The sequence below is a fragment of the Gopherus evgoodei genome, chromosome 2 (assembly GCF_007399415.2).
Source record: "Gopherus evgoodei ecotype Sinaloan lineage chromosome 2, rGopEvg1_v1.p, whole genome shotgun sequence".
Taxonomy (NCBI): Eukaryota; Metazoa; Chordata; order Testudines; family Testudinidae; genus Gopherus; species Gopherus evgoodei.
In genome coordinates this window covers 96,194,795-96,209,462 of record NC_044323.1, presented here as the reverse complement: position 1 = coordinate 96,209,462, position 14,668 = coordinate 96,194,795, and the positions used below count along the sequence as shown (strand labels likewise).

General features: G+C 44.1%; 1 protein-coding gene across 2 annotated transcripts in view; it reads right to left on the bottom strand.

Annotated features, from left to right (window-relative positions):
• HECW1 (HECT, C2 and WW domain containing E3 ubiquitin protein ligase 1) overlaps positions 1 to 14,668 on the bottom strand; it is a 394,082-nt gene that overhangs the window by 232,515 nt on the left and 146,899 nt on the right. For both annotated transcript variants that reach the window (XM_030551407.1, XM_030551408.1), the window contains one exon: positions 8,760 to 8,867. In XM_030551407.1, the coding sequence (XP_030407267.1) occupies positions 8,760 to 8,867 (108 nt within the window). The remainder of the gene's footprint in view (positions 1 to 8,759; positions 8,868 to 14,668) is intronic.

The window sequence follows — 14,668 nt, the reverse complement described above, 5'->3', positions numbered from 1 at the left end:
GAAGCTGACTGATTGTTTATTGTACTGTCCCTGCTGATAGAAAAGAGACAAACTTGGTTGAGAAGAAGGTTAAGGTAGTGGATTGGAACTCAGGAGTCCTATGTACAATTCCTGGATCTGCCATAGTCTTCCCTCAGTGATCTTGAATAAGTCACTTAAACTCTCTGTGTCTCAGTTCCCTATATGTGAGATGTGTAAGAGGACTTGTTCTCTCCCATCTGATGATCTGTCTATTTAGACGGCAAACTCTTCAGGGCAGGGTCTGTCTTTTGCCATGTGTCTGCATAGCTTCTAGCACAGTGGGGCCCTGATCTCAGTCGGGGCCTTTCAGTGCTACTATAATTGCAAATAATAACAACAACTAATAATTGGTTGTAATGAATATAAAAGGGATTGTTAAAACCACAAGTCAAAGACTTGACTCTGTAATGCTGTGCTTCGTATGGTAGTGATACTACACAGGATCTCTCTCTCTCTCTCTCTGTCCTGGCCTGAACTAAGCAATCGTGGAAGAGATTGCTGATTGCTCTAAATTGCTGCATGCTCTCTGCACAGCTTTTTTCTAAGCTTAAAAAAAACTCTAAACCTTTTTGTCTAGTATTGATAGGATAGGTTTGAGGTTTTTTTATTTTTTTTTAATTTTGTCCATCAAATGGAACGAGAAACAAGGACATATCTGGGCATCACAGTAGCCTGTCCAAAAATAGTTCTCTACCCATTCGGATCACTGCAAGTTATGCTTTTTGTTTCCCCCCAGATATCAAGATAGCCTGGTTTAGTACAACTGAGACAATCAGCTGATTCAAAAGCAGGGAATATGTTAAACGCGTGCCCTATGAGTGCTGAAAGTTGTACCACTGAAGGAGAGAGAGCTATTCTCTGCAGTCATAGAACCATAGTACAGAAATAATTCTATTGCCTTTAGTGCAATTTAAAAGTTATCTGTTCACTTAGCCCTTGGTAACTCAGACCAAGCAGGTGATTCTGAGAATATCAGGGAACCACAATTAAACAATGTAAAAATAGCTGAAATGATTGAAATCTGAGGAATCTGGTAAAGATGTATAGTGTAATTTCTGTCAAAAATGGTTTCCATTCCTTCCCCATGCCCTCCTTTCCTGTATACTGCTACAAATATATCTATAATACTCATAACTTTAAAACTCAATAGCACCAAATCCCTCTATTAGTGTTTCTTATGACCACATTGAAAAACTGTGCTTTATTCCTTGTTTGAACTTCATTTCAGGCTATCTTCTTGGCCAATGATTATGGTCATAATCAGCTGTATCTATCTGAAGATTTCCACCACCTACAGAAGTGATCTGGAAATATGGTTCAGTGTTTTTTTGCTAAAGTGTACAGTGTTTCTTACCATCAATTTCGTCCTTCCATGCTCCTACTTCAACTCCCAGACCACTGAACGCGAACTAGTGTAACCTTTACCAGAAGTGGAGCTCCGCTTTCAGTTCTGTTTAATGCCTTAGCAGTGTTTTAGGTACAATGGTTAGAGATTACATAACTAGAATGCCATGTGTCACCTTATCATTAACTGCCTAAGATGTTGGAGAGAAAGGTTCAGTTCCTATCATAATTGCTCAAATCATATTAAGGATTTAGTGCAAAACACTCCCAGACATCCAACGTATATCTATATATTCAAAACATAGCAAAGTAGCAACATATTCCCATTTACTTATTTTCACCCTTCAGTTCACCTTTCCTTAATTTTTATTATTCACAAAACTCCCAAACTTTAATGTGCATGTTTCTTGAGCTTAAATAAGCTAACGTTAAAAAATGTCATCTGAGCTATTTACTTAAAGTTAGCTGCTAGCACAGAGATAAGTTCCCTGGCTGTTATGTGAAAAGTCCTCGGTTTAAATCTCATGGCAGTCCTATTGGCAGTAGAAAAACACATTTAATTTTAAGGTCAGACTAGATGATTATAATGGTCCCTTCTAGCCTTAAAATCTATTAAGTACATTTTACCCCAGATAACAACAAAAAATTCAGTACTTTTTTATTTCAAGGACAAGAGTCAAAATTTATTCTGCAGTGGAGCCCAAGTTTGGGAGCCTTCAGATTCCTGTATAAGGCATTATTAAATTTTATTTAGCATTTGGTTACATTTTGTTTTTCATTTTGTTTTTGTTCTTGGCAATTTGACAGGCAGCACTGGCTGTCTCTGTTCTGTAGCACTGCATTATCTATAAGTTTGCATATTTTGTACCACAGTTGGGTCAATAGGCTGCTTAAAAAGTAATTATATACAAATAAATGGAAGCATAAAAACTAGCAATAGGAGAAATGAAAGGATGATTTTGTAGCTGAGCTAATATGTGTTACAAGTTACTTTTATTACTAAAATAAAGATGCCAAATCAGCATCAAATGTAAGGGAAGTACAAAATGAATAGAATATATTTTAAAAATAGGGACCCTGAAAGTGATTTGCTATATCATTGTGCTCTCTCTCCCTCTCCTCCTTCTCCCCAGTTTTTAAACGGACAAATTAACTTAAAAAGTCCTTTAATGCATGGCAAAAATAATAAAACAGATTTCTTCGATGCTGCTACTCTGTTAATATTATTATTTGTTTTCAGTAGAACACACTACAATGTGTTACATGCTGTACAAACATAAAAGAAGGTAAGATCCTTGCCCTAAAGAACTTAAAAACTGGAAGCCAGTGGCTCACAATGGCTTCTTCGATTATCAAATGCATGAGACTGTCAAACACTGTAGCTTCACTTAAGCTTTTAAGCAACCACAAAGCCTCCATATATCCTCAATAATGAGCAATATCCCTTAAATATAATGTAGATATGTGTATATCTCTACACGTACATACATGTATCTCTACTTTAAATTCATATCTCAGTGGTTAAGCAAGTTTGGTTACCAATATCATGTACTATTATGTACTGCTCCTTATGTATTTATCTCCCTTTTCCTCTGGATATTGGCAGGCAGGATGATGACTTGTCCTATATGAATGGGTAGGGGAATGCATCTGGTGAAATCCAGGAGCTGCTGAAAGCAACGGCAAAACTCCCATTGACCTCAGCCAAGCCAGGATTGCGCCCACCACCAGTTATTTAGTTTCACATTATGGATCACATGAGAAAGATACTTTTAGCTCAGTTCCACTGCCCTCTCCCCCCAAGAGACTGGAGGCATCACCTTCATGGTGGGCTGACCCTCTCCAAGTCCAGGTCTTGGGAAATTAAGTCTCTTGTTCCATAACTCTGCTTTACCATTTAAAGAAAACAAAGTTTCAGCTTTGTAGCTTAGTAGCTGTAGCACAAGGAAGCAGTTTCAAATAAAAACCTTTGGGTTATACTACAATATAATTTCTCTTAGAAATTAGAAGCATTAAAATCTTAATAGTAACATCCACTGTCACCACATCATAGTCAGGCTGCTGTAACTGCCCTCAGCTGCATTTTTTTTATAATTATAAAAGACTTTAAAACTGAAATATCAAGAGTATCCCTTCAATTCTTTGAGACAGCCATCTGTTGGTCAACTTACCACCTGGCACTACAGAACATGGCCCGCAGCCTCACATTGCAAGAGAACTCTGATCAACCCACCAGTAACGCCATGGATATGTCTACACTACGGGATTATTCCGATTTTACATAAACTGGTTTTGTAAAACAGATTGTATAAAGTCAAGTGCATGTGGCCACACTAAGCACATTCATTTGGCTGTGTGTGTCCATGTACCAAGGCTAGCGTCAATTTCCGGAGTGTTGCACTGTGGCTAGCTATCCCGTAGCTATCCCATAGTTTCCGCAGTCTCCCCCGTCCATTGGAATTCTGAGTTGAGATCCCAATGCAAAAACAGTGTCGCAGGTGATTCTGGGTAAATGTTGTCACTCAATCCTTGCTCCATGAAAGCAACGGCAGACAATCATTTCGCGCCCTTTTTCCCTGGATTGCCCTGGCAGACGCCATAGCATGGCAACCATGGAGCCCGTTTTGCCTTTTGTCACTGTAACCGTATGTGAACTGGATGCTGCTGACAGAGGCGGTACTGCAGTGCTACACAGCAGCACGCATTTGCCTTTGCAAGGTAGCAGAGATGGTTACCATCCCTACTGCACCGTCTGCCATGCCATTGTAAATTGGTGATGACGGTTATCAGTTGTTCTGTACCATCTGCTGCTGTCATGGGAGCTCCTAGCTGGCCTCGCTGAGGTCGGCCAGGAGCGTATGGACAAAAATGGGAATGACTCCCCGGGTCATTCTCTTCTTTACGTTTTGTCTAAAAATAGAGTCAGTCCCGCCTAGAATATGGGGCAAGTGTACTAGAGAATCAGAGAGCACAGCCGCTCCGGGTCAGAGCCCCAGAGATCCCGCAGAAATGATGAGCTGCATGCCATTCTAGGGGGTGCCCTTGCAACAACCCCACCCGTTGCTTCCCTCCTCCCCCAACCCTCCTGGGCTAGCGTGGCAGTGTCCCCTCATTTGTGTGATGAAGTAATAAAGAAGGCAGGAATAAAAAACGCTGACTTTTTAGTGAGATAAAATGAGGGGGAGGAAGCCTCCAGCTGCTATGATAGTCCAGGCAGAACATTAAAGGGTGGCAGGGGAGAGGAGCCCAGCCTCCCGCTGCTATGACAGTCCAGGCAGTACAGAATCTTTTCTTTAGACATGAAGGGGGGGGGCTGATGGAGCTCAGCCTCCAGTTGCTATGATGAAGACGGTTACCAGCTGTTCTGTACCATCTGCCAGGAATGACTGGGAGTCATTCCCATTTTTACCCAGGCGCCCCCGGCCGACCTCACCAAGGCCAGCCAGGAGCACTCACGGGCTGATGATGATGATAGATAGCAGTCACATTGTACCGTCTGCCACCGGGAAGGGGATGCTGGTGTTCAGCACTGCAGCACCTCGTCTACCAGCAGCATGCAGCAGACATAGGGTGACATTGAAAAAAGGCGAAAAACATTTTTTTTCCCTTTTCTTTCAGGGGGAAGGATGTAAATTGATGACATATACCCTGAAACACCTGAGAAAATGTTTTTGACCCTTCAGGCATTGGGAGCTCAGCCAAGAATGCAAATGCTTTTCGGAGACTGCAGGGATTGTGGAATAATTGGAGTTCTCAGTACCCCTTCCATCCCTCCATGAGTGTCCATTGGATTCTTTGGCTTTCCGTTATGCTTGTCACACAGCACTGTGCTGTGGCCTCTGTCTATCATAGCCTGGAGATTTTTTCAAATGCTTTGTCATTTCATCTTCTGTAACAGAGCTCTGATAGAACAGATTTGTCTCCCCAGACAGTGATCAGATCCAGTATCTCCTGTACAGTCCATGCTGGAGCTCTTTTTGGATTTGGGACTGCATCGCCACCCGTGCTGATCAGAGCTCCATGCTGGGCAAACAGGAAATGAATTCAAAAGTTCGCTGGGCTTTTCCTGTCTACCCGGCCGGTGCATCCGAGTTCAGATTGCTTTCCAGAGCGGTCACAATGGTGCACTGTGGGATACTGCTCGGAGGCCAATACCATCGATTTGCAGCCACACTAACCCTAATCCGACATGGCAATACCAATTTCAGCGCTACTCCTCTCATAGACTCTAGGACTAGAAGGGACCTCGAGAGGTCATCGAGTCCAGTACCCTGCCCTCATGGCAGGACCAAATACTGTCTAGACCATCCCATATAGACATTTATCTAACCTACTCTTAAATATCTCCAGAGATGGAAATTCCACAACTTCCCTAGGCAATCTATTCTAGCGTTTAACTACCCTGACAGTTAGGAACTTTTTCCTAATGTCCAACCTAAATCTCCCTTGCTGCAGTTTAAGCCCATTGCTTCTTGTTCTATCATTGGAGGCTAAGGTGAACAAGTTTTCTCCCTCCTCCTGATGACATCCTTTTAGATACCTGAAAACTGCTATCATGTCCCCTCTCAGTCTTCTCTTTTCCAAACTAAACAAACCCAGTTCCTTCAGCCTTCCTTCATAGGTCATGTTCTCAAGACCTTTAATCATTCTCGTTGCTCTTCTCTGGACCCTCTCCAGTTTCTCCACATCTTTCTTGAAATGCGGTGCCCAGAACTGGACACAATACTCCAGTTGAGGCCTAACCAGCACAGAGTAAAGCGGAAGAATGACTTCTCGTGTCTTGTTTACAACACACCTGTTAATGCATCCCAGAATCACATTTGCTTTTTTTGCAACAGTATCACACTGTTCACTCATATTAAGCTTGTGGTCCACTATGACCCCTAGATCTCTTTCTGCCATACTCCTTCCTAGACAGTCTCCTCCCATTCTGTATGTGTGAAACTGATTGTTCCTTCCTAAGTGGAGCACTTTGCATTTATCTTTATTGAACTTCATCCTGTTTACCTCAGACCATTTCTCCAATTTGTCCAGATCATTTTGAATTTTGACCCTGTCCTCCAAAGCAGTTGCAATCCCTCCCAGTTTGGTATCGTCCGCAAACTTAATAAGCGTACTTTCTATGCCAACATCTAAATCGTTGATGAAGATATTGAACAGAGCCGGTCCCAAAACAGACCCCTGCGGAACCCCACTTGTTATACCTTTCCAGCAGGATTGGGAGCCATTAATAACTACTCTCTGAGTACGGTTATCCAGCCAGTTATGCACCCACCTTATAGTAGCCCCATCTAATTTGTACTTTCCTAGTTTGTCTATAAGAATATCATGCGACACCGTATCAAATGCCTTACTAAAGTCTAGGTATATCACATCCACCGCTTCTCCCTTATCCACAAGGGTCGTTATCCTATCAAAGAATGCTATCAGATTAGTTTGACATGATTTGTTCTTTACAAATCCATGCTGGCTATTCCCTATCACCTTACCACCTTCCAAATGTTTGCAGATGATTTCTTTAATTATCTGCTCCATTATCTTCCCTGGCACAGAAGTTAAACTAACTGGTCTGTAGTTTCCAGGGTTGTTTTTATTTCCCTTTTTATAGATGGGCACTATATTTGCCCCCTTCCAGTCTTCTGGAATCTCCCCCGTCTCACATGATTTCCCAAAGATAATAGCTAGAGGCTCAGATACCTCCTCTATTAACTCCTTGAGTATTCTAGGATGCATTTCATCAGGCCCTGGTGACTTGCAGGCATCTAACTTTTCTAAGTGATTTTTTACTTGCTCTTTTTTTATTTTATCTTCTAAACCTACCCTCTTCCCATAAGCATTCACTATATTAGACATTCCTTCAGACTTCTCAGTGAAGACCGAAACGAAGAAGGAGGAGGAGTACAGAAATCGGTTTAAAGAGCCCTTTATATCGATATAAAGGGTCTCGTTGTGTGGATGGGTGCAGGGTTAAATTGGTTTAACGCTGCTAAATTCGGTTTAAACGCATAGTGGAGACCAGGTCTATGAATACCCACAGAACACCTGCAGGTGGCAGAATAAATTCCTGCTGGTACCAGATATTTAGGTCAAATTCAGAGATGAGTCGAAGATGGCTAACTTACACATCTCTTCCAGCTCCCTTAATATGTAAATTATACCACCTGAGTCTGAGTCCCTTAGACTGCCTTAAATCCAGTCAACCTTAGACTGATACCCACTTACACCTCTGTACATATCATCTCTGAATTTGGCCAAACAGTATAAGGGAGATTATTGGAAAAAAATCAGAGGTGACATGTAAATTGATGTATGTTAGACTCTTCTACACTCATTTATACCCTACTCCACACCACTGGGTTCAGTGGAAATTGTGCTATTGACTTCAGTGGGCGCAGGTTCAAGCCCTTAGACTCCATTACGCCAATGTAGACTCCCTTATATCTACACTACTCTATCTGTGTGCAAAGTTTGTGTGACTTAGATGCTCAGGGGACTCAAAAACAGGTTAGCTATTATTTTAGATTCCCTGGGCCAGATTCAGATCTCAGTTGCATAGATGTAAATCAGGAGTAATTCCATTGACGTCAGTGTAGTTGCATCAGTGTAAAACTAGCAAAAGAGAAGTCTGGAGGCAGTGAGCAACTCGTAAAGTCCTCCAGTCAACTTATGAAGTCAATGAGGTGTTTTTTTAAATGAGGACTGATTAAACAATTTAAGATTAGGCCCACTGGGGTGTCTTTCACAACAGGTTGATGTAAATCCTAACTGATGGTATAACTCATACTCTAAGTTGTCAAGTGGACTTTAATGCTTAATTGTATCAGCCTGAAAATAGTTTGAATCAGCAATATCCACAGTATTCATGACCTAGTAGACACCGTTGTTCACTGCTCCATAAAGCATTTTGGATCATCCTAATGTATAAATGCAGGGGTGGCCAAACCGTGACTCATGAGCCACATGCATTTTTTTTTTACAGTTAAAGTGCAGCTTGTGGCACTCCTTCCCCTCCCCGCCTCCCCGCATTCTCCACCTACCAGACTTGGTGCGGAAGCTTGGGACCTTTGCATTGCAGCAGGGTGGTGGGGTAGGGGCTTCTGACCAATGGGGAGAGGGATCTTGGGGCTCCAGCCCGGCAGGGTGCACCTGCTGGGACTTGGGGCTTCAGCAGGAGTGGGGCAGAAGACCCGAGCCCCAGCAGGTGTGCCCTGGCTCTCCAACTTCTGAAGATTGTCATATGTGGCTTGGAGGGTCAGTATGTTGGCCACCTCTGTATAAATGTATCATGCTTGAAACTTCCTGAAGGACATACAGACTATGGGCACAACCTAAAAAAAGCTCACTTCTTTCCACATTCACTGAATTGCACCATAGTAGCATGAAAAAATACTTACGCTCTACGAAGTAAGAGCTGGCATCAATCTTCCAGATAATCTGACCACGGTGAGAGCCATTGACCCCACGGTTCTTGTAATCCAGAAAGTTTTCAGACAAGACCTCATCTACACATAGAAAAAATTACCTCATTAGCTGACTGTCAGCACAACACAGAAAGTGAAGAGAGAGGCCGAAGTATGTTTTACACTCCATAGAGTGTGCTATATTTGATAGCTTGCAAGCACATGTAGATAAATTAGCTGTGTTATTTATTGATTATTTATATTTTATTTTTATTTATCCATTATTTATATTTTAAGCAAATACACCTATCCTTAAAACACTAGATTTGTTTGGACATAATTTAAAATATACAATCATACAAAACTCTTAAAAATTACGACAGCTGACTCAACCTGGATCAAACCACACCCAAATTAAAAAAAAATAAAACATTCAACCAGCTGAATGACAGAGAATGTGAACAAAAACAATACCCTAGCACTCATCTCTCCTCCCAAAACATGGAGAACAGATCTGTATAGCCATTTGCATCCATCACCATTATATCCAATAGGTGCATAGGTGGTTCTTACAGCAAGCAGGGAAAGTTACGTTTGAGTTAATTCAGAACAAGGGATTTCAAAAACTCAGGTCTCTCCACAGATAGCACCCAGGTCCCTCCCATTTAAATGAAAGGATTGATAGCTAAGTGCTGTCCACTGCTTGTAATTATGGCTCACTGAAAGACACGGCATGTCCCAGATTATCAAGGTCATTTCACAATAATGGTGCGTCTCTCAGTAATCTATTGCAGGTTACCTAAAACGCTGAGAGACTGAGGGCCATTGTGGTGTTTAGATGTTGCTTGTAATTATTAGAACAGGGAGCACTGGCTGTTGGGAGTCTGAAAGGACAGGAAACAGGAAGGAGGGGGGAGGAGTTGAGGAGGCAGAGTGAGAGTTACAGAGGGTGCAGCAGCAGCTTGGTAAAGAGGTTTCCACCGTATAAATAAAGTGCTGTTGAAGCTTGTTAGTACCTTGCCTGTTTGATACAACAGCCAACTTGATAGGACTCAATGGGTCACATCTGGAACTTCCCCAGACTCTCCGGGCCACAACCCCTAACTCTGCATACCCATTTACACTCATTTTAAAATTAAAAAATAACACACAGCCACAATATCTTGCATGTATTTATATTTCTATTAATTGATTAACAGAAATTGTTTGCCAGCTGAGTTCGCTCTCAGTGAAAACCGGAAACTATGTACATTCCTTTAGAGGGCAATAACAAATGTAGGTTCTGGCCCATGTCAATCACTTGTGTCCAGGAATGCAGAGGCCAAAGTAAGGATAATGGGTGGGCTGTGCTGTGCTGTGCATGCCTTGGCCTAATTAGTCAAACTTTTTAGGAATGAAACGAATTGTGAACTGTCTAAACATTTTTCCTAGTGAGAAGAAGAGTTCTCGATCAACAGGGACCAATGAATACGTATTTTTCTTTTTCAGCAACGAATAAGTGGCTTAAATTTTAATACGAGTAAGTTCTTAAATCTGTATTTTAATCAAGTGGCTCTTACAGCTGAAGGTACTTATGTGAGTACTTAAATTTTAGTTTGACAAAGGCTAAGTTGATTAATGGTGATGGTAAAAGCTGTGGGAAGATGAGCACCAATAAGGTCCTGGGTTCAAATTCAGCATATTAACTGACTGATCTCAGGCAAACCATTTGATTTGCTTTTGCCTGGGTCAACTCGGTTGCAAAATGGAGTAAAGAGGAAGACGCCATGGAAAACTAGATATTGTGTCTGAGTTGAACTAAACTAAATACATACTGTAAATTATCAAATAAGGAGTAGACATTTGATAAGACAAGCTTATGTCATTATCAAGACAAGCTTCCAGTGACAGATCACTAGAAGTGTGCAACACTACCAGCTATTCAAGGGTCTGTCATGCAGCTGCTTCATTTGAAGAACTCCCCCCAGTGACTTCAATGGTGGCTGTAGGATCTAGCCTCCCAAGTGAAGACCTAAGTGGTGAAGCTTACTCCTGAAGGCATTCTGTGCCAAAAATTCAAAATTCTGCTCACAATATTTTAAAATTCTGCAAAATTCTGCAAATTTTATTTGTCAAATAAATGTGGCGGCTCCAGCATGGCATTGGAGAGCACAGGCCATTGGCTACACAGAGATGGGAGTTCACTGTGCAGCTCCCCCCGGACATGCACTCAGTGGTGAGCCGCACCCAACCCTGACACAGCGCAAGGACCAGGCCTGCCCCAGAAACATCCCAGGGCCCTGTAGCTCTGTGCTAGGTATGGGCAGGCAAGCTCAGCAAGGTAGGATCCAGCTGTGGAGGGACTTCATGTGGAGAGATCCAGGTGTGGGTTGAGAGGGTTCTATGAGGGACAATCTGGGTGCAGATGGCTCAGTGGTAGATCTGGGTGTGGGGGGAATCTGGATGCACAGAGGCTTGTTGGGGGGTTCTGGGTGTAATGGTAATGGGACTCTGCAGGAGGGTCCAGGTGAAGGTGGTTGGAGCTCAGCAACGGGGGCTTGGGTGTGAGGGGAAACAGAGCTCAGCAGGGGGGTCTGGGTGTGGGGGGCTCAGTAGGAGGGTCCAGATGCTGAGGAAGTGGGGATCCAAGTGCAGCTGGCTGGGGCTTGATGGGGTGGGGATCCAAGTGTGAGTGGCTCACTGGGGTGGTCCATCCAGGTGCAGCGGAGTGGGGAACTCTGTGTAGGGAGGAGGTGAGACTTAGTGGGAGGGTCTGGGTATGAGGGAGTATGGATGCACAGGGGATTGGGTGGATGGGGGAGCAGCTCCCTGTAGAGGGATCCCTTTGCCTCCAGCTGAGGTGCGATGGGTGCAGGAAGTGCGGGGGGAGGGGAAGAGAGTTTGCAGAGCTTCCTGCAGCTGGGGGAGAAATATCAGGGTGGGTCTGACCCAGCCCCGGGTGCCATACAGGGGAAGACGAAGTCCCATCCTCCCCAGCTCATCTGGGACTGGAAGCTGAGCCTGGCACAGGGTAGGAGCCAGCAGCTGGGTCTTCCCCAGTCCTGCTCCACAGTGATTTACCTCTCTGCTGGCTGCCCTACAACCAAAAACTTACTGGTGGGGAGGGTTGCATGACTGCTTTTGTGGCTTCCCTTTGCTTCCTCATCAGAAATTAATTTTTCTGCAGGGAAGCAAAGAAATCTGCAGGGGACATATATTCTGTGCATGCACAGTTGCACAGAATTCCCCCAGGAGTAAAAGGTGGTCAAAACATCTACAACAATTCTGTGACCTACAAACCAAGTTTAGAAAGTTCTTTGTTAAGGAAAAATCAACACCAAAAGAACAGATCTGTTGGCTGATCCTAGGGCAGAGGTGGGCAAACTACAGCCTGCGGGCCACATCCGGCCCATGGGACCCTCCTGCCCGGCCCCTGAGCTACTGGCCCAGGAGGAGGGTCCCATGGCCCCCAGCTCCACCCCTGCTGTCCTTCCTCCCCCGCAGCCTCAGCTCACTGCACCGCTGGGCCTGACCCAGTGCTCTGTGCTGCACAGTGCAATGGCTGTAGCACTGCCAGCCACCAGTGCTCCAGGCAGCATGGTAAGGGGGCAGGGAGTAGGTGGGGGGTTGGATAGAGGGCAGGGGAGTTTAGGGGTTTGGGGAGTGGATAGGGGTTGGGGTCAGAGGGTGGGGAGCAGGGGGGTTGAATGGAGGCAGGGGTTCTTGGGGGGCAGTCAGGAAGGAGAGCTGGGTTTGGATGGGGCAGCAGGGGGCAGTCAGGGGAAAGGTTTCTGGGCGCATTCAGGGGACAGGGAGAAGGGCTAGTTGCATGGGGCAGGGGTCCTGGGGAGGCTGTCAGGGACCAGAGGGGTTGGATGGGGCAGGAGTCTTGGGGTGGCCATCAGGGGGTTAGAAGCAGGGGGGATCAGATAGCAGGCAGGGTCCAGGTCATGCCTGGTTATTTGGGGAGGCACAGCCTCCCCTAACCGACCCTCCGTACAATTTTGGAAACCTGATGCGTCCCTCAGGCCAAAAAGTTGCCTGCCCCTGTCCTAGGGAGTGCTGAGTGCCTTCAACTCCCAGTGAGAGTCAAAGGCGTTCACACCTCATAGGATTAGGTCCAAATAGCAGATATTTCTTTCAGTGGAAATAAAGGAGTGAGAAAGAATAAAGATATATGATATATGGATATAAAAGTTTTTTAAAAACGAACTTATTTGATAGGACTTAAATCAACGTTCTAAAGGATTGGGCTGCTGAGGAACTCTAATACTAGATTTGCTCACAGTGACTCAATAATAGCATATTAAGCTCCCACAACACTATTAAACAGTACACAAAGGGCAAAAATGAAGAAGATAAATATTGTTTTAAAAAAATCTACAAAGATTAAACTGAGATTAGACTTCTTTTAAATAGAATTGAAAAGAAAGGCTACTTACTTGGCTCAAAGATTAGAGTTCTTTGAGATGTGTGGTCCCTAGCTGTATTCCACTTGCAGTGCACAAGGGCCTGAGTCTGGAATATTTTTGCTAGCAGTGTCTGTTGGTCTGCACCTGCACCCCTCTCTTCCTGTGCACCAACCAACCCTCCAGTCCCATTTCTGCCATGAATAGCACTAGGATAAGACTCCACTACACAGGGGAAGAAGGGCAGGCAGTGGAATATAGATAGGGACAGCACATCTTGAAGAACCCCAATTACTATACAAGGGAAGTAACCTTTCTTTCTTTTTGAGTGATGTTCCCTACTTGTATTCTACTCCAGGTGACTCTCAAGCAGTATTCATTGAGGATGAGGGTGGGAGGAACAGTGCTATATGATAGGTTGAAGGACTGCTCTCCCAAAAAAAGGGTCTGCTGTAGAATCCTGAACCAAGGCATAATGTCTCACTAAGTTATGCATGGAGCCCTACATTGCCATTCTGCAACTGTGTAGGAGAGGGATATCTCTCAAAGTGAAGCTGCTGCTATAACCTGGGCTCTAGCTGAGTAGGGCCTTGTATCTTGAGGGCAAGGGGTCGCCATCAGCTCAAACATCAGAATGCAGCCCAGTATCTATTTGGACAGTCTTTCTGAGGACATAGCTCCCTGTCTCATGCATTTGGCAAAGGAAACAAAAAGTTTTGGGAGATTTTCTGAAGGATTTAATCCTCTATAGTTAAGTTAAAGCTTGGAGGACGTTCAAAGAATGGGGCTTCCTGTCCAATCTGGCGGCATGGGGCTTCAGATAGAAGACAAGTAAGCGGTTCAGATGGAATTCCAAGATTACTTTTGGAATTAGTTTAGGATAAGGACCTTGTCCTTATGGAAGATCAGGTAGGGTGAGTCTGCCATAAAGGTTTGCAGCTTACCTACTCTTCTGGGTAGGTGTCTGCAACCAGAAAAGCAAGCTTCATAGACAGATGAACAAAGAACATGAGGGTAAAGGTCTGAATGAGGGAATTAATGATGACAGGACTAGACTGAGGCCGGGGCAGGTTTCAGCACCAGAGGAAAGGTTCTGACAAGTCTCTTCAGAAACCTTACTACGATCTGATGGGCAAAAATTGAATGGCTGTCCAGAAGAGGGTAAAAGACACTAATGGCTGCCAAGGGCACTGCACAAGGAGCTGAGAGATATCCTGACATTTCTGAGAGACGAGATGATCAAGAATACTAGGGATCTCAGAACCCTCTGGAGGCAGTCGACTATGCTGACACTGAACAGGGACTCTTTTCCATTTTGCTGTGTAGCATTTTCTTTTGGAATCTTTTCTACTATTGCGAAGGATGGATTGTATTGCTTCCGAGCATGACTAGTCTAGGTCTGTTGTCCATCTGTTGGATGGAGGAGATAGAGGCCTCTATATCAATAGGGGATGCCATTGATAATAGTGGTCTGATTGAGTGGCAAACTGACCAGGAAATATCAGTGATTCCAGG